The sequence below is a fragment of the Myotis daubentonii genome, chromosome 1, assembly GCF_963259705.1.
Source record: "Myotis daubentonii chromosome 1, mMyoDau2.1, whole genome shotgun sequence".
NCBI lineage: Eukaryota > Metazoa > Chordata > Mammalia > Chiroptera > Vespertilionidae > Myotis > Myotis daubentonii.
The window spans coordinates 86221983-86242514 of record NC_081840.1 but is presented as its reverse complement, the minus strand read 5'-3'; the positions used below and the strand labels follow the sequence as shown (position 1 = coordinate 86242514).

At 41.5% G+C, this 20532-nt stretch overlaps 1 protein-coding gene across 3 annotated transcripts in view; it reads right to left on the bottom strand.

Annotated features, from left to right (window-relative positions):
* Window positions 1-20532, bottom strand: part of NUBPL (NUBP iron-sulfur cluster assembly factor, mitochondrial) — a 241121-nt gene that overhangs the window by 25385 nt on the left and 195204 nt on the right. For all 3 annotated transcript variants that reach the window (XR_009454504.1, XM_059710159.1, XM_059710171.1), the window contains one exon: window positions 8275-8360. Coding sequence is in view for 2 of the 3 variants with exons in the window: in XM_059710159.1 (XP_059566142.1) it covers window positions 8275-8360 (86 nt within the window). In the remaining variant the exon portion in view is untranslated. The remainder of the gene's footprint in view (window positions 1-8274; window positions 8361-20532) is intronic.

Here is a 20532-nt window from a genome sequence, read left to right as displayed (position 1 = left end):
AATAAACATGCTAGTCAAAATAACTAGGCCAGCCCTGGCTGGTTGTTCCATGGTTAGAGCATCAGCCTGCAGACCAAAGGATCTCAGTTTCAATTCCTGGTCAGGGGCACATGCCTGGGTTGCAGTTTGGTTCCCAGCCACAGTTGGCACATGTTTGGGAGGCAACCAGTCAATGCGTCTCTCTTATCTCTCTCTCTCTCTCTCTTCAACTCTTTCTAAAAATCAATGGAAAAAAATATCCTCAGGTGAGGATTAACAACAACAAAAATACCTAGGCCAAATACATAAACACCTGTGGCTTATCAATTTATCCATCTCATAATAATATTCTAAAAGTAATTATAATAAGCATTAATTATATGACATTATATTTTCACCGAGTGTTTAGATTCTGCCAAACACTGTACTAGACCCTCTATGTGCATTATTTCATTAATTTCTCACCTCAACTCTCTAAGGGAAATACCACTATAATTCCCATTTTCTGAATGAGAACACTAAAGCATAGATTAAGTAACTTGTTCAGGTCATACAATCATAAAGTGACAGAGCTGGGATTTGAATTCTAGCACTCAGGCTCCTTAGCTTACCTCTCTTTATGATTATGTAAAACTGCTTTTGTAAGCAGTACCCTACTGCCTAAAAATTATAATAAAATTTCTAAAGAAATTTAACTAAAAACCATGAAAGAGGTTATATGCTTAAAGAATACAGCTCTCTAAATGCTAAAAACAAAAACACAAAAAACCCCACTTCTGTATAAGGGGCTACAAATATGCAGGTAAATAATAAATCTGGTTCTGTGAGAAGAGATGGTCTCATACATCTTATGATGTGTATAGTGTTACAAAGACCAACACCAAATCATTTTCTTTACCAGTCTCCTCCTTGCCAAACAGTTTTAAATCACAATCCTCGGAGAATAAGGGCAAGGATTTGTGACTGGGAATCTAACCTCTAATTTCGAGTTCACTGTTATCCTGAGGAAAAAACAAACAAACAAACAAACAAAAAGCCCCTGGAAAATTTATTAAGGGCAGCATAACTCAAAATCCCTTTGATTTTTGCCCCTTTTTCCTAACCACCCTACCCCATGTAATCAATTACCAAGCCTGTCAATCCTTCCTTCAAAATGTCAATTACATGTATTTCCTTTTCCACTTTCACTGCTATTATTCTAGATCTGAGCCTTACTGCCTATCACCTACACCAGTGTTTTTTCAATTTATTAAAACTGTCTTATAAGAGAAATGTTTTACATCTTAATCTAATATAAACATATACAGATGGGTTTATACTGAGAACAAATCTTTCTTTTTAAATTTATCTTTATTGTTGAAAGTATTACAGATGTCTCCTTTGTTTGGTTATTCTTTCTTCCCATTGAGCCTCTCCACTCTGTACCTGCTCCTCCCAGGCCTTCACCACTCTACTGTCTGTGTCCATGGGTTATGCATATATGCATATAAGTTCCCCAGTTAATCACTCCCCTCCCTGCCCTGCATCCTCCTGCCTTCCCTCTGAAATTCATCAGTTTGCTTGTTCCATGCTTCTATGTCTCTGGATCTATTTTATTAATCAGTTTACTTTGTTCATTAGACTCCACATATCAGTGAGATCATATGATACTTATCTTTCTCTGACTGCCTTATTTCACTTAGCATAACACTATAAGTCATTATGCTCAATTAATATTTGACAAAGTAGGCAAAAGCATACAACGGAGTCAAGACAGTCTCTTCAATAAATGATGTTGGGAAAATCGGACAGGGACATGCAAAAAATAAATAAATCTAGACCACCAACTTATACTATACATAAGAATAAACTCAAAAAAAAAAGAAGAAACTCAAAATGGACAAAAGACTTAAATATAAGTCATGAAACCTTAAAAATCTTAGACGAAACCATAGGCAACAAAATCTCAGACATCTCTCATACCATTATGTTTACCGATACATCTCCTAGGGCAAAGGAAACTAAGGAGAAAATAAACAAATGGGACTGCATCAAAATAAAAAGTTTTTGCTCAGCAAAACAAACCATCAACAAAATGAAAAGAAAGCCCACTGCATGGGAGAACATATTTGCCAATGAAACAACCAATAAAGGGTTAATATCCAAAATATATAAGAAACTCATACAACTTAACAAAAGGAAGACAAACAATCCAATTAAAAAATGGGCAAAGGCCCTAAATAGACACTTCTAGAAAGTGGACATACAGAAGGCCAAGGGACATGAAAAAATGCTCAAAGTCACTAATCACTCGAGAGATGCAAATTAAAACAACAATGAGATATCACCTCACACCTGTCAGAATGGCTATCATCAACAAATCAACAAACGACAAGTGCTGGCGAGGCTGCAGAGAAAAGGGAACTCAAGTGCACTGTTGATGGGAATGCAGACTGGTGCAGCTATTATGGAAAACAGTATGGAATTCCCTCAAAAAATTAAAAATGGAACTCCCATTTGACCCAGTGATCCCACTTTTAGGAACACACCCTAAGAAACCCAAAACACTGAGCAGAAAGAATATATGCACCCCTATGTTCATAGCAGCACAATTTACAGTTTGGACCTGGAGAGTATGAGAACAAATCTTTCTGAAATAATACTTTGTCTTCCTAAGAGCAATTGTTTTACAACTTTGGTTATATCTCTAACTGTACTGATTTCATGACTCATGGTGGGTCACAACCTGCAGTGTGAATAACTATGACACTGAAAATGCTTCCTTGCTTGGGGGTGAGGGGAAGTCAATTGGGAAAAAAGGAGACATACGTAAAACTTTAGACAATAAAAAAAAAATGTTTCCTTGCTGCTTCCCACTCTCCTGGCTCCTACCCTTTCTCTTCATCCCCACCCGATTAAATCTTTTTAAAGCTCTATTCTAATTTTGTCTATTCCCTATCCAGCACTCTTTATGGGCTCCTCTAAAAATCTGAAGAAGAAAGTCCCAAATTTCTAGCCCAGCCTAGTGTGTTGAGTCTTGACCAAACTTGGGCCTAGCATAGACATATCTAAACATATTACTTCAACTACAGACAAACTGAATAACCCTGAACACAACTTGTGATTTCCAGATTCTTTTCAGACTGAATTCTGTCCTCTCAATGCCTCGATATGCCTATGAAAACTCTACTCCACTCATTCATCCCGTATGTATCTATGGAGCAGCTATATTCCAGGCACAGAGGGAGGTAAGTGGTCCATGCACCCACAGGGCTGACAGTAAGCATGGCGCTATAAATGTGAAGTATTAACGAATGTGAAATGCTTACAAAGGGGAAACAATGAATTACTGGGTCACACAGTAGAACAGAGGTTCTCAAACCTGTGGGTCACGACCCCTTTGGGGGTCGAACGACCCTTTCACAGGGGTCACCTAAGACCATCGGAAAACACATGTATAATTACATATTGTTTTTGTGATTAATCACTATGCTTTAATTATGTTCAATTTGTAACAATGAAATTGGGGGTCACCACAACATGAGGAAATGTATTAAAGGGTTGCAGCATTAGGAAGGTTGAGAACCACTGAAAGACCTTACCCTAGTTAACAGGGTCTGGGCAAGTCTCCCAGAGAAAAAGTTGTTTAATCTAAGTACCAAAGGATAAAAAGGAGCTATGAGGTGAAAAATAAGGGTAAACTTTTCTTAGGTGGAAAGACAGCATGCTGAGGGCAGTGAGGAGAGAAACTGTTTGGAAATCTCAAAGAAGTGGAAGGCAAGCAATTCGGCTGTGGCAGAGAGAACGCTAGGCAGAGCGGCCTGTGACCTGGGCGTGAAGAAGACAGCAGACTGTGGATGGCAGTGTACCCCAGGTCAAAGGTCAGAGTGAGAATGTATCCCGTGCCTGCTATGTGCCAGGTGACTGGGCACTTAAGGAACTTAAGGCATGTCTCCTAGCCCTCCAGAAACTCCAGTTCTTCAGTGGAGACTGACAGGTAGACCTGTAGTGGGATAAGAGTCAAACAAGATATATGTTCAAGGTGTTCAGAAAAAGAATTATTAACCTTTTCTGGCAGTTTGGGGAAAATTTCCCAGAAGAAGCAATGCCTAAGCAGGGATTTGAAAAATGAGTATGAGGTCCCAAGCTGACAATGGCTTATCAGGCAAGGGACCAGCATGTGAAAAATTACAGGGATGTGAAAAAACATCATGACTTTCCCATGAAAGAGCTCCTTGATAGCCCAGAGAAGAAAGCATCCTCTTGTTCCTCAGAATTTAGGGTCTCTGCACCATGATGGAGCTAGTCTACAGGGTGATAAAGTGCTTGAAGGAAAAGGCCTCATCCTCATTTTAAAAAAATCACCAATGGAGCTTATCCCAGTGCTCTGCTTAGAGAGGGCACTCAGTATCAGTACATACGTATTTGTAAAATAGATAACCATTTACTGAATTAAAAGTACCCAAGTGATCTCTTACATATAGATGGAGTAAGAGAGGAAAATATACTTTAACATACTTTGCAAGAGCTGGGAAGAAGATTACCTACGAAGGAAGGGCTGGCCAGTGAAATCCCTGACTCTCAAAGTTCAAATGGCGGGGAAAGGCTTCAGACTGAGGAGCCTGGGCCTCCCTTGTGAAAGAAGGCAAGAGAAATGGGTGAGAATGACACAACACTTAAAGGACTCACAATTAAAAATGTACAAGATTGAAAATATTTATTATTTTAAAAAAATGGTCTGTCTACTATTACTGAGATAATCAAGGATTTGGCAGAGTTGATATCATTCAGGCAGAGAAAAGAGAATTGAATAGTTCATCTCTTCCCCTCCTTCCTCTATCTGATTGAGTTTTAAGAAATCATTTAAATTAACTTCAAAATGTTCTTGTGGATATTACTAAACTCTGTCCATACCAATGAATTCCAATGATACCATTGTTTCCATGGTAACTAATGCACTTCAAAAGGAGAAAAAATAGAGAGTGAAACTAAAAACCAGGAAAAATGGAATAAAGTGGTATAAACAAAGCATAACATTTCTCCTTTGCACTTACAGAACACTCTCTAATTTCAAATGCTTTACCATTACTTAGACTCCAAGGCTCATTGGTGCCAGAAGAATCCACATCCCACTTACAGCTGGGATTTCCCTATAAAATGTGGTGCTCTGTGTTTGTCCAACTGCTTACAGGGCTCACTGCTGGAAAGTTCTTTCTCAATTACAAAGATTATTGAGCACCTATTATCTTCTGCTAGTTTAAGAGATGATTAGTCTATATTATTTTAAAATTTTTGCTGTTTAGAGGCCAAATAATTAAAACAAAGGGGTGAAAAAAGAACTGTACAATAAAGATACAGGACAATGTCAAAAAAGCCAACTTGGAGGGATTATGCATTTCTAATGATTATCATTTCCCCTCCACTTCAGCCCCATGCATCCATGACCAACCACATGGACCTTCTCCTGATCCAGAACTGTTCCTGCTCTGCAAACTCGAACTCCAACATTAACCTTCTGATCACAAACAACTTTTCCAGTCCCTAACGAATCCACCACTAGTCCTATGAGCCTCATGCAGCCTAAGATCCTTCCCTTGGAATAAATACTTCCTCACGATGCTTTCTTGCTGATATCTGCAAGTTTTATCCTCGGCAGCACTCACTCAGCAGCAGCCTAACCTGGACTTAGTGACCATCCATTCGCTTCCCCACCGTTATGTTCCATAAGGATTCTCTGTCCCACCTTCTGAAGAATCTGTTCTACAGCCTAGAGAAGAATCTGTCCGAACAATTATGAGATTATTTACCTCTTTACTTAAAGGGTGGTAAGTATCAAATGCTGCAGGTCAAGTGAAAATAACATAGGGACTGAAAGCCGATTTAGCAATGATGGTCATTAGACTCGCAACTAGCAAAGTGCATGTAGGGCCGGCCCTAGAGCCATTGTTGCCTCAGGTGACAGCATGAGTTGCAATGGTCTCTTGCTATACATACATAATGACAATTTACCGGAGGTGAGGAATAGCAAAAAGCTCTCGCTTCTGCTCTTTTGAAAACTTTTCCCTTAAGTATTGCCTGATGTTTTTGAGTTATACATAAGCCTCCGCCCTTAACTAAAAGAATGAGAAGTTAAGCATTCACGCATATGCTGGTAGCACAGCTGTTACTCTGACCTTGAAGTGGCACTAACAGACCACTGGTCCTGTTATTTATTTATTTTTAAAATATATTTTATTGACTTTTTACAGAGAGGAAGGGAGAGAGATAGAGAGTTAGAAACATCGATGAGAGAGAAACATCGATCAGCTGCCTCCTGCACATCTCCTACTGTGGATGTGCCCGCAACCAAGGTACATGCCCTTGACCGCAATCGAACCCGGGACCCCTCAGTCCGCAGGCCGACGCTCCATCCACTGAGCCAAACCGGTTTCGGCTGGTCCTGTTATTTAATTTCTGCCAGAAAGAAGGATTATGGATTGCTTAGTCTCGTAATTTTTGGTAGACAGCCTGCTCCCTAACTATTTGCTGATTTATATTTTAAAATACCGTATCAGTAACCTTATTTAGCTATCTGGGTAGGCATTCCTTGTATCAGTCTATCTTGGAGGGCATAACAGGAAGTCACATTGCTTAAACTGAGTGCTTCACTGAGCAGTTTTCAGTCTGAGGTGGGCATCAGGTTATCATTGCTTTACAATGTTTCCAATCTACAATTCATGTTAAGGGTTTATCATTCATTTATCCACATATAAAAGCTATCTCTAAAACACTTTCGGATCACAATTGTACCCCTGCTAGTGAGAACACCCTCAGGTCACCTGGAAGGTAAGCATGCAGGCACCATCCTCATGAGTCTCCTCAGTTTTCTTAAAAGCGTGTTGGTCCAATCCAGAGCTCATGGCTTGTTAACACACACAGCTGTGTGCTAATGGGCAAGCAAGACGAGGTACTTGTCGAAGAGGATCATCTCAACTCCACTACTCTACTATTTTGTACTTTTCAGAAGCTCTCCTGAGAGAAAAACATTTATGAAAGCTTCCTTGAGAGTCTCTTCATTCTACTACATCACTGGGTCTTGTGCCGTATCATAGTCTCCTTGAATAACTTAGCAAAAGTTATGAATTCTCTCCATACCAAACAGGCACAAAGTGAGAATACAATTTGGGGAGGCAGGAGGGGGAGGGCAGAGAATCATGAGGCCCCTGAAGTTAATGCATGGGCTGAAGTCTAAAAAGCGCTGCTCTGTAAGCTCTAAGGCCGCTCCCTGAAGGAAGCACGGGCGCTAGAGCGCCGCATGGACGGCAGCATCACCGCTCTGTACCGAAATGCCCCCTCCAGCGGGCACTTGCGAAGTCCACCTGCTTTGGTGGAGGCACACAGGAGGAAGGCACGGGCTTGTGCCTATGTACACGAGGATTCTTTTTTCTGAGAATCTCGGGGAGACTTCCGCCTCTCTAATCTCAGCTCTGCTACTCTTGAGCATCAAGCTCTTTTTAACCTCGTGGAAAAACAGTTTTATAACAGTCTTATGTATCTTTCCCTGTGGCTGCTCAAAAATTAATGGTATATTTCTAGCATGTACTTAAGTCCCACTTCTGACTCCACTTGATTTTAATTGTCCTTTTCCTTATTTTCATTATAGTTTTAAGTTGTTCTAGTTTGCCATGTTGTCTAGGTATCCTTTGATGCCTTTTAGAAGACTGTGAGCTATAAATGAGTTAAATTATAGGAGACAGAAGGAAAAAAGACATCGTTTTCACCTGCATTCCTACTGGTTATCTATTCAAGTGTATCTACCTAAATAATTCCCTAAAATATTCTTATACTTTGTTGCGGGGGGTGGGGGGTGTCAGTGAGAGCTGCATTTCAGAGAGGTAGTACTTCTTCAGAAAACTCATATTGGAAGGACATTTTTGAAGTCTCCTTGATTAACATAATGTGTGTATATGTTTGCACCTATATGTGTGTTTTAAAGTAACCATAAAGCCCTGCGGGTGTGGCTGAGTGTCGACCTATGAACCAGGAGGTCATGGTTCTATTCCCGGTCAGGGTATAAGCCCGGGTTGTGGGCTTGATCCCAAGGGTCAGGAGTGCAGGAGGCAGTCGATCAATCATCTCTCTCTCCCTTTCCCTTCCTCTCTGAAATCAATAACATATATAATATATATATATTAATAAAGTAACCATAAAGATGAAGTAGGGTTTTCATATAAACTGCACAGAACTAAATTAAAACTTGTGTTGTATTTCTCAGTGACTTGTTTCTTCAGTTAGAAGTGTCTTGTATTTCTGCGACAATGAAGCATAAATGCTTACAGGCACGTGAACTTTTCGAAACATCTCAGCACCCTTGTGTGCATCCATCAATGCAATGTCCTGGGGTGTGGAGACAATCACAGCACCTAACCAAAAGGAAACAAAAGAACAGCAAAATAATGCTATCATTTAATTCTTTACAGAAAGTTTACTTCCAAAATTAGGTTGCTTACATATTAAAAGAGTCTACTACATTAACTATTTATGTAATTTGTATAAATTTCACATACATGAATGGGAAATGTCTACTTTGCTCTTGCTTATTTTTGACTCCTCACTTCTAAAATTATAACTGACTGACTAGTGATTCAAGATCACAGCTACCATGAGAGCCCCCTTCCCATTCAGACAATATCCTGTAAGGAAGATGCACAGGCTGTTGTGCTTTCAAGAAGCTAGTAAGTCTACTTAGGGAGACCCAAAAATTAAGGATTGCAATACAATGTGCTAAGCATTATAACAGAGATATGCCAACAGTGTTATGGAATTCTAAAGGAGGAATGAAGGAAAAAATAACTAATTCAACCTAGGGGAGAGAAGGAGCAAGGTGATAACGGATGGGGTGAGAGGCAGGAGATAAAGAGACACAATATAGGAAAGTTTCCAGAAAGAGGTGATTCCGAGGCTCCATTCTAGAAGTTTGTATTATAGAAAACTCAACAGTGTGGAACACACTGTGGAGAATAATTTGGTGGAGGCAAAACTACGTGCTGAGCAAAAATTGAGATGCAAACTAGTGGTGGCCTGACCAAAGCAGCACTGAAAGCAGGTGAAGACGGAGGCTTTCCTGGGTCTGCACTATTACCCCACAGAGGGCAGATGGTTCTATGACAGTGTTTGGAGAGAAAGTGCAGTGCAATTTTTTTAAGTGGAAACACCAGAGTCCTGGCTATGACTCCAGAGACTATGAATTTCTTAAATTTTGTGCTTTCTTCTAGAAGATAACCTGAAAAAGAATTAACACGAGCATATTCTAGAGCACCAGGATAGCCATCATTTTATAACTAAGTACACAGCCATGACGTCTCAGAGCCCCAAACCAGCTCCAAGTGGCAGTACTTCATCATAACTAATGAAAACAGAGATGGGATTAACAATAAATATCTGAGTGCACCAAGCAAAAGTCAAATGACACTAGACTACTGTCTGAAGGGATATTTTACAGAAGTCAGAATAGAGAAATGTGGCAGCAGAACCAAGTTATCATGAAGCACGTGGCAACACAGGCATGCCAAACTCAGAACTGTGCAATGGCCACAAATTCATCTTGCAATCGATATTTTCATTTCAGTAAAAACTTCATCTTTCACATTAAATTAATATCAATTTCAATTTTATTGATTTTGTATGTTTTACTTGTATTTCATTTGTAGTTCTTTTTAAGTTTTAAAAAATATAAGAGCTACAAATTTAAAGAATTTATGTTTACACGTAGTTAAATAGTCTTATAATTAAAATAAGTCAATATGGGATGAAGCAGATTATTTTTCCTTTAGAAGAAGGGTCTATTCATTACTCAAGTTAGAGAAACACAGCCTTGGAATTCAAACATAATCAGAATTCAACTTTTTATTCCATAGCCAACTACCAGTGTGACTAGGACAAGAAACTGAGATTCAGTCTTTTTATCTACAAAACGACACAGTAATACTTAGGTCACAGGGTGAAATATTAAATGAACTACTGATGTACATCAGATGCTTGACATGGTGCCTGGACAAAGGGTAAACATTCAATAAATGGTAGCTGTTGTTAATAATATCACCGTTAATATCTTTATTATTGTTACCAATAAAATGTCTTACAAGTTGCTGAGAAAGTTATTTTCATATTTGCCATCAAGCAGCTCATCCTACTTTTCAAACTGTTCCATGGATCACTAAATCCTTCTATTTTGATTTGCTATGCCCAAGAAACCAAAAACTAGTCAAAGTTATCTTTCCATTCTTTTAAAGATGGACGGAAATGGCATCTCCATAAAAACTGTACATATGTCTACTCTACACATCTATTATATTTCCACAATTCCCCACCATCTAGATTCTGTTACCAATCTTCTTCAGCGTTTTTTCATATCCAGGCATTTGGAAGGGATCTAATTCTAATTCTACCCCTCTGGCTGTGTGACTAACCTTGGGCAAGTGACTCAGAACCACTGAAGGTCTCAGTTTCCTTAGCTGTAAAATTAATGCAAGGACTACACAGTCTCCAAGGTCTCAGCTGGCTCTCTAACTATATGATCTAACATCCCTTCTTAACTATGATTTCCAAGACCATCCCTGTTCAATCGGACTGCCTCAGTAAACTTACTGAAGTGAATGTGAAATGCAACCTCTCCCAAGAATTATGGCTCTTTAATCTAAGAGCCATTCTCTTTACATGTAAATGAAACCCCCTAGGCTATTTCCTCCAAATTCTCTCCTTAACTATATATTAGTATATAGGGAATTTTCTATTGCATTGGCCCTAAAAAGCTATTTGTATTACTGCTACACAACATACTTTCATGACGATATGAGTTTTCTCATTTTTTTAACCAAACAAAACTAATGACACAATGACTTGCACAAATCGGGCATTTTATAGAGGATCAGATAATTAAACAATGTCCCTATATTTTCAAATCATCTGTCCTAGATCACTGCTGCATGAACTCTTAGTTATTGACTCCTTAAACTAGAAGTCAAGAGTTCTGGATTCTGGTTTTGTCGACTATGCTAACCTACACTAATAAAAGAGAAACAAGCAAATTGGTGTCACTCCGCTACCCTTCCCATTGGCTAATCAGGGCGATATGCAAATTAACTGCCAGCCAAGATGGCAGCCTGCAGCCAGGCAGCTTGAAGCAAACATGAGGCTTGCTTGCTTAAGTGACGGAGGAAGCCAAGGTTCCCAGCCTGCCGCTGCCGGCCTCTGAGCTTGCAGTATGAAACATTGTTACAAATATAGAAGCTAAACAAAACTCCAGAAACCTGCTTTCAGCCCGCCAGGATCTCAGAGCTGGAGTTATACATTATTTCGATTATAGAACCCAAACAAACCAGATACCTGCTTTCAGCAGCCGAGGCCTAAGAGCTGGAGCCAAGCCTCAGAGCTAAAGCTGGCCCAGAATAAAACAAAAAAGAAAAAAAGGAGCGGTTGAGAGCTTCAGTCACCCGCCAGCCTGAAAACAGCCCTCAGCCCCTGACCCAGACTGGCCAGGCACCCCAGTGGGGACCCCCACCCTGAAGGGGGTGTGACCAGCTGCAAAGAGCCATCAGCCCCTCATCCAGGCTGGCCGGGCACCCCAGTGGGAACCCCCACCCTGATCCGGGACACCCTTCAGGGCAAATCAGCCAGCCCCCACCCATGCACCAGGCCTCTATCCTATATAGTAAAAGGGTAATATGCCTCCCAGCACCGGGATCAGCGGAGCTGTGAGGCCTCCCGGCACCAGGATCAGTGTGACAGGGGGCAGTGCCCAAACCCCCTGATCGCCCTGCCGCTCTGTGTGACAGGAGGCGGGGCCACAACCTCCCTATCCATCTTGCTCTGTTCGTGACAGGGGAAGGCGCCCCAACCCCCTGATTAGCCCTGCTCTGTGCCTGATAGGGGGGAGCTCCCCAACCCCCTGATCGCCCTGCGGCTCTGTGTGTGACAGGCTGCGGCGCCCCAACCCCCCCGCCCCCCCCCCCCCGGGCCCTGCTCTGTGTGTGACGGGGTAGAGCCATAACCTCCCCATCGGCCCTGCCCTGAGTGTGACAGGGGGCGGTGCCCCAACCCCCCAATCGGCCCTACCCTGAGCGTGACTGAGGGTGGCATCGCAACCTCCCGATCCGCCCTGCTCTGTGCATGACAGGGGGCGGTGCCCCAACTCCCCAATCGGCCCTGCTCTGAGCCCGACCAGGGGCTGCACCTAGGGAATGGGCATGCCTTCTGCCACCCGGGAGCAGGCCTAAGCCAGCAGGTCGTTATCTCCCGAGGGGTCCCAGACTGCGAGAGGGCACAGGCCGGGCTGAGGGACCGCCCTCACCCCTGAGTGCACAGGTTTTTGTGCACCGGGCCTCTAGTCTATATAATAAAAGCCTAAGCAACCATTATGGCAGAACGACCAGAATGACTGGTCGCTATAATGCACACTGACCACCAAGGGGTAGATGCTCACACAGGAGCTGCCCCTGGTGGTCAGTGTGCTCCCACAGGGGGAGCACCACTCAGCCATGGCTGGCAAGCACAGAGGCGGTGGCAGAGCCTTTCCCATCTCCGCAGCAGCGCTAAGAAGCAGCGAGTCAAGCGGTAAGAAGCAGTGAGCAGGCAGGCAGTAAGGAGTGAGAGGTACCAGACTGCAAGAGGGATGTCCAACTGCCAGCTTAGGCCCAAACCCTGCAGGAGTGGGCCCAAGCTGGCAGGTGGACATCCCCTGAGGGATCCCAGACTGCAAGAGGGCACAGGCCAGGCTGAAGGACTCCCCTCCTCCAGTGCACAAATTTCATGCACCGGGCCTCTAGTATAATATATAATCTTAAATAGCTCACTAAATCTCAATATATCAGAATTAATTCTTCTATATAACAAGCCTATTTCCATTGGTCCTCATTAATTTAAAGAGCTGATCCATTAAAAATATGTAAAAATGGTCCATCCAGTTTGAGCACTGACCAATGAACCAGAAGGTCACAGTTTGATTCCCAGTCAGGACACATGCCTGGGTTATGGGCTCCAGTCCCAATAAGGGGCGTGCAGGAGACAGCCAATCAATGGTTCTCATCATTGATGTTTCTATTCCTTTCTCCGTCTCACTCTCTCTCTCTAAAAATCAATAAAAACATTTTTAAAAATATGCAAAAGTTGCCCTAACCAGTTTGGCTCAGTGGATAGAGCGTCGGCCTGCAGACTGAAGGGTCTCAGGTTCGAATCCAGTCAAGGGCATGTACCTTGGTTGCGGGCACACCCCCTACTGGGGGTGTGCAGGAGGCAGCTGATTGATGTTTCTCTCTCATCGATGTTTCTAACTCTCTATCCCTTTCCCTTCCTCACTGTAAAAAATCAATAAAGTATATTTTAAAAAATATGTAAAAGTGCTATAAAAATGTTTGGTGACTTTATTTTGATAGCTGTAAGATCATAGAGAGAGGAATTATACTGTCTTGGTTTTTTCTCTGTAGTAATTAACTCTAACACAGTGTCACAAATAAGCATCCATGCCATCTGAGTTTCTTTGCAAAGTAATCTAAATAGCACCAAACATCAATTAAAAACAAGTTTGGGACAAGGACAATGATCATCCTCCATGCCCCATCAAATGCTCACAAAACATGTAAACATTCCATTGGGACTACCAGCCACATTTTAAAAAGATTTTAGTGTAAGATTTTTTTTTTTTTGCTCCAATATATGTTCTTAACTAATAACTAAATAAGTCTTTAGCACACTGTTCTGACAAAAAAATTTCTAGACTTTTTCCTAAAGAACAAAAATATAACTGGCCCACACATAAATCACTACCTCTTTTAATGTACCAAATTTTAATACATCATATAAGTGACCATTTCAGACTGCCCTTACAATGACTTTTAGAATTTAGGATAAGGAAATAAAGCAAACAAAAAAACAAAACCTTCAGTAAAATTAAATTTAATAATCTGTGCATCACAACCCAGAGTTTTTAATTTTAAAGAAATTATGTCAATTTTTTTTCTTATAAATATATCCCTTAACTTCAAATGTCATCTCAAATATGATATTAAATTTTATCTTTATGGTTCTTGGCATTTTAATTTTCTCAGGGCTCATGGAACATGGACCAATATATATGAACCAATATGAACTAGCTTACATGTTTTCCCTTCATGCCATTATTGGTGATGTCACTTGTTTTGTGATGGAGGGTTTGTTAGAAAACTTGTGCTCCCTCTACTGATCATAAGGAATGTCAGTAGCAACAAAGAGAATGTTTAGTTTGCAATAAATGGGATTATTTTCTGAGGAAAACCCAGCATCATAAAACACCTATCTCAAGATGAATTTTCTATCTGTTTTCTAGGGTATATGTCTAAGTCCAAACAATTAAGAAGTATTTTTTAAATGCTATTTCCCAAGTTATAATAAGGCTTTTTATCAGCCGGGATTTACTATGAAAGCTTAATTTACTAAAAAAGGATCCTGGCAAATAAGTAAATATCCTAAAATATAATTACCTGGAGTGTTGCCTTACTTGCTAATTCTCTTGACTATTACGAGTATAATTTATGGCTGCATATCTGGACTTGGGTCATAGTTCAAAGTAGTTAAACATTTAAAACTCATTATTCCAGATGTTAGGATGATCATAATTACACCAGCGTGGAACTGTTCAACTATGCCATTCTAAGTCTCCAGGGCACAAATTGTATCCCATTCCCATGCTTGACTGTGAATTTCAGCGTTGGAACCTAATAAATATGTACAACAAAAACTGCTTGTAATTATACCTGGACGAGTAATTTTATGTCTTACAATTCTTTAGCACATCAAGGTAAAGTCAACTAAGATTTATAAGAACAAATTAACTGCTATATAATAAATGTTCACAGTGCAGTGCTCTAACATTTAGTGCTTCAGATTCTCAATTTATTTAGATACTAGCAGCCAAAGAAAATAATCATTCAACTTCTGTTAGCTGAATATAAATAATACAAAATACACAATAGTTTATAAAGTAGACTGGCTTTGGTATTTTTTAGTCTTCCTTTGTATTTCTCTTCTACAAGCCACAAACTCCTGAATTATAAACATTATTTGCTATAAGACCAAGAAATGCCCACTAAAAGTAAGATCAGATTCAGTAAAACATGATTAAAAAGGTAAATTCACTTCAACTATACCCACAGACTATTGCAACGGGAAATACACATAATTCTTTCATGAGTCACTGTTTTGGCCTTTGCTCCATTTCAACAGAGTAGAGAACTGATTACAGTCACAAAGGAGGTATGTTTTATTAATATAAAGATGAACCATTTTTCCCCCTCACTTTAGAAATGAATTTTGTTACAGGAAATCATGTCCATTGCTGCCAAAAGAATTAATAAATCACAGTAATTAGTGAAACCACAGCATTTCAAAATCACTAGTGAGAGAAAGCATGTGCACTTTGGAATGTCAAGAATTCAAATTCATCAAAGGAATCTGGAGGCATACCTGTTATTTAGGGACAACGATTAGCTCTTCAATAATTGGGTCAACAGGGAATGGGCTTCCAATCACCTCACCTTAACGATGTTAATGAATTCTCCAAGGCTATCCAGACTGCCTTCCAGTAAGGGGGAAAGTGAGGATTTCAGAGATTTTAAAAAGCTAGAGCCTGAACCAAACAGCTCTCTCATTCTCTCTCTCTCTCTCTCTCTCTCTCTCTCACACACACACACACACACACACACACACACACACACACATTCTCATCCTCTCCCCTTATGATGTTTCCAGTAAAATTAAGATAAAATCCTCACTTCTTTCCAGTGTTAGATCCATCATTATGCTGGTAAGTAAACACCCTTGGGGAGCCTAGTTGTCCATCTATGTCTCTACAACTCAGAAAGCTCTTTTGCTTAGATTTAAAATTTTGCATTTCAAATTCTTTTAGATGTGCATATAGCTCAGCCTGCCCATGCTCACAGTGAGTCACCACCGAAGGCCATTTGTTCAATAACTGAACACATTCCTTTTCATAAACATTCTATCTCTAATACAAACTCCAGGGAAGAAAACTGCTTCTTCCTGCTTACTTAACTCCTAACTTTACTTCACCAGGCATATTTCAAAAACAAGAGACTGAGACTTCATATGGAAAAGCTTTGCTTCATTTCCAAATACTGTCAGACTTAAGATGTGAAGACATTCTTCAGAGCTATACTTCAGGTTCTGATCAAATATCTAATATCTATGACCAAGCACAAACATTTTTATATTATACATTGTAGGACTTGTATTTTTGCTACATGTAAATGTTTAATGGATTTAGTAGTAGTTTTTAATAATAGTCTGCCCATTGGCTATTATACCATTCATTGAATTTTAAGACATTAAAGAATTTTAGCTGTCGGTCATATCATAGAGGAAGTGCCCAGAAATTCTTAAAACACAAAACTGAATGAACTACCTCCCTTCCAGAGATTAATCAAGGAATTCAAGCATCAGATGAACTGGTCTAAACGAAGTGATTCTGAAAGCTGACTATAGCAGAATTATTTGGGAAAGCTTTTTAAATCCTGGTTCTTCCCATATCGTAGTTCAGAATTTTTTAATTCTCAGATTATTTCTTTGAATAGTTAACTGGTACACCATAATTTCTACCTATAATATATGTTTGACAGAATTATAAGAGCCCTAAAAGTTTATTTCTTCTTAAATTTAGATTGGAAACATTGTTGTTCATTAAGCAATGGTACTATACATAATTTTACAATTTGATTCCCAATCTAACAAGGATCACAGTTTCAGACTGAGTACCAGAAGTGCCCTAAAAGATAAAACCTTTGAATACAGTTTCTAGTCTTTAACACTTGGTTACAATTTATGGGATAAGAAAAATTTATTTTGTAAAGAATTTTTATAATGTGATGAATAAAACAATAATTCTCTTTTATAACATCATGCTTTTCTTGCCAAATATCCATTATTGATAACCCTACCCAACATTTGCTATGGAAATACAGTGCACCTGGAAGAAGTCCAAAATTGACTTCTGAACTGTAAAGTTCTATTCTGCAAACTGAAAGCATAAATGAAGATTTAGTTTGCCCTTCTACTATAAGGATACTTTCCAGAAGTTTCATTCCTGCATCTATCTTTACTTAATAAAGTGAAGGGGAACTTGTTTTCATAACTCTATCCTATCAAATAATGTCCTTATCCACTACTGCCCATGACACTAAATATACTTATATTACTACTCAGGTACAATATAAATATTGTGTTCATAAATTTGATGACAGTACAATTCTGCCTTGTAATAGTATGGGTTTTCATCAATTTGACCATACTAGTGGTATCTTTAGTAGCTTGCAAACTTAGAAGGCAGAAATATTTGCTTTGTGTTCATCTCTTGCAAACCACTAATTCACAATTATAATGGTGAACATGAAGAAGAGAAGATGCTCTGGGTATTTTCCAGATAATAACTGCACTGCACGTCCTATCCTTCCCAAGCTCGGCTTCCTTCGCAGGCTCTCTGTCCTGATCAGTGCCTGGGAGCTGACCTCTGTGGACTCTATCACCTGAGTTTCCTTACCCTCTGGCTTCCAAAAGGGATCCACCACTAGGAGGTATCAGCAGAATATGAGACTACTAGTGACCCGGTGCATGGATTCATGCAAATTGAAAGAAAATTAATTAGAAGAAATATTTTAATATTGCCACTTGCCCTTTCTCTATAATAGAAGTGTCAACCAAATTCATGAAACACACACATGCGAATGGCACCAGAGAGAACTTTTTATGTATTGCGCATGCGCGAGTCAACCTAGCCTTTTACAGCTATAGAACAAATTTGCTTAACACATTGTATGTGGGAAACGTATTTATACGTTTTACTTATACGTTTTACGTTGACTGGTAGTAGAGCGCGGGACACGTATTAATACGGTTTTTATAGACTAGCGGTAGAATGCGGGTAACGTATAAATATGTAAACTAAAGTTATCGTAATTTTACTGAACATTGCCATTTGCACAAAAAATTAGCAAAAATGGCCCACGCCACCTGTTAGTGCGCGATAAAAACTACCCGCAAACAATGTGTTAATTAGACCTTCTTTCTGATTTAGCTAAACTTTTTCCAGCCCAGTGAAGCACCCCAACTTCTCTTTTAGGTAATTGTTAGCAATACAGCAGTAAATATCAACATGAAGCAGATTATTATTGATCACACAGGGAGAACAAAGGGTAAAATATTTAACTGCAGCAGTGTTTGACTATATTCTGCACTGTGAGAAAACCTGAAGTCATTTTCAAGGTCCACCATTTCTTACTTCTTTTCAGTCGGGTCAAGTTTCTAAGCTTTCTAAATCTCTGTTTTCCGGCTAATGAAAAGAAAATAGGATTCCATTGAGTCTCCTATTTACTTACTCAAGGAATTCTGTGAGGATCAAATGAAATGAGGCACGGGAAAATGCTTCACAGACATTTCGTTAAAATGTAAAATGTTTCCACCTGGCTATACAGCAAGTCATGTTCCTGGGCTGAAGAAACTCCAAGAAGGCTAGACGCTAGAAAGAGGAAGCCGGGTGTTACTACCTGGTGCCCACAGCCATCGTTTCCAGGCTGGGCTGGGCTGTGGGCTGCATTTTGCACCATGGGGTCTCAGCAGTGTTGGCTGCGATTCGGTGGGTGTCACTCCGGGGTGGTGGCAGGACCTATGTCCCACTTGGGGGAAGCTGAGTGTTGCTTTGTGGGCACTAGGTCCACGGTGCCGTTTATTGTTAAACTAGAGGCCCAGTGCATAGGTTTGTGCACACTGAAAGGAAATTAATTAGAAGGTGACCGGTGGGGCGGGACTGGGCAAGATGAGCCAGACACACCCTGGAAACAACCTCCCGCGTTCCCTCCCCGGCTGGCCGCACCTGGGGTGGCGTCGGGGCTTGAAGGGTATCTGCGGAGTGAGTGGGGTCCCTCTGGCAGGTGGGATCCCTCTGCCTGGCCTGCGGGGATAGGGCCGAAACTGACAGTCTAACATCCCCTGAGGGGTCCTAGAGTGCGAGAGGGCACTCTGCAACATTGCTGTCGTTCAGCAGCTCCTGCATTGAGCATCTGCCCCCTGGTGGTGAGTGCACATCATAGCCACTGATTGGATGGTCGAATGGTCACTTAGGTTCATATACATACATATATATATATATATATATATATATATATATATATCCTATCTAATAAAAGAGAAACATGGTAATTGGCGTACGACCGATACCCTTTTCATTGGCTAATCAGCGAGATATGCAAATTAACTGTCAGCCAAGATGGCGGCCGGCAGCCAGGCAGCTTGAAACTAACATGAGGCTTGGTTGCCTCAGTGACGGAGGAAACCAACGCTCCCCGCCTGCCGCTGCCTCTGAGCTGGCAGTTTAAGAAACTCTGTAACAAATACGCCCAACTTCAGCCAGCAGATTCGCAACATTGTAAGCAAAGGCCAGAAACCTACTTTCAGCCGGAGGCCTAAGAGCTGGAGCCAAGCCTCAAGCTAAAGCTGGCACAGAATTAAAAAAAAAAAAAAAAAAAAAAAAAGGAAAAAAGGAGCGTTTGGGAGTTCAGTCACCCCCAGCCTGAAAACAGCCCTCAGCCCCTCACCCAGGCTGGCCAGGCACCCGAGTGGGGACCCCCACCCTGATCCAGGACACCCTTCAGGGCAAACCAGCTGGCCCCACCCGTGCACCAGGCCTCTGTCCTATATAGTAAAAGGGTAATATGCCTCCCAGCACTGGGATCAGCGGAGCCGTGAGGCCTCCCGGCACTGGAATCAGCGTGACAGGGGGCAGCACCCAAACCCCGATCGCCCTGCGGCTCTGTGTGTGACAGGGGGCGGGGCCACAACCTCCCTATCCACCCTGCTCTGTGCCTGATAGGGGGGAGCTCCCCCCCCCCCCCCCCACGGGCCCTGCTCTGCGTGTGACGGGGTAGAGCCATAACCTCCCCCTCGGCCCTGCCCTGAGTGTGAGAGTGGAGGCGCCCCAACCCCCTGATCCGCTTGCTCTGTGGGTGATAGAGGGCAGCACCCCAACCCCCTGATGGGCCCTGCTCTGTGCGTGACAGGGTACAGAGCCCCAACCCCCCTGATTGGCCCTGCTCTGTGTGTGACAGGGGGTTGCTCCACAACCTCCCCATCGACCCTGCCTTGAGTGTGACAGGGGGCGGCGCCCCAACTCCCCAATCAGCCCTGCTCTGAGCCCGACCAGGGGCTGCACCTAGGGATTGGGCCTGCCCTCTGCCACCCGGGAGCAGGCCTAAGCCAGCAGGTCGTTATCTCCCGAGGGGTCCCAGACTGCTAGAGGGCACAGGCCGGGCTGAGGGACCCCCCCTCCCCCCCCCGAGTGCACAAATTTTTGTGCACCGGGCCTCTAGTATATATATATATATATATATATATATAGAGAGAGAGAGAGAGAGAGAGAGAGAGAGAGAGAGAGAGAGAGAAAGAGAGAGAGAGAGAGAGAGAGAGAGAAGGCCTGTCCCTAGGGAGAGGAAGCTGAGTGTTGCTACATGACATCATTACCCAGTGCCCACAGCCACCATTTCCAGGCTGGGCTGTGGG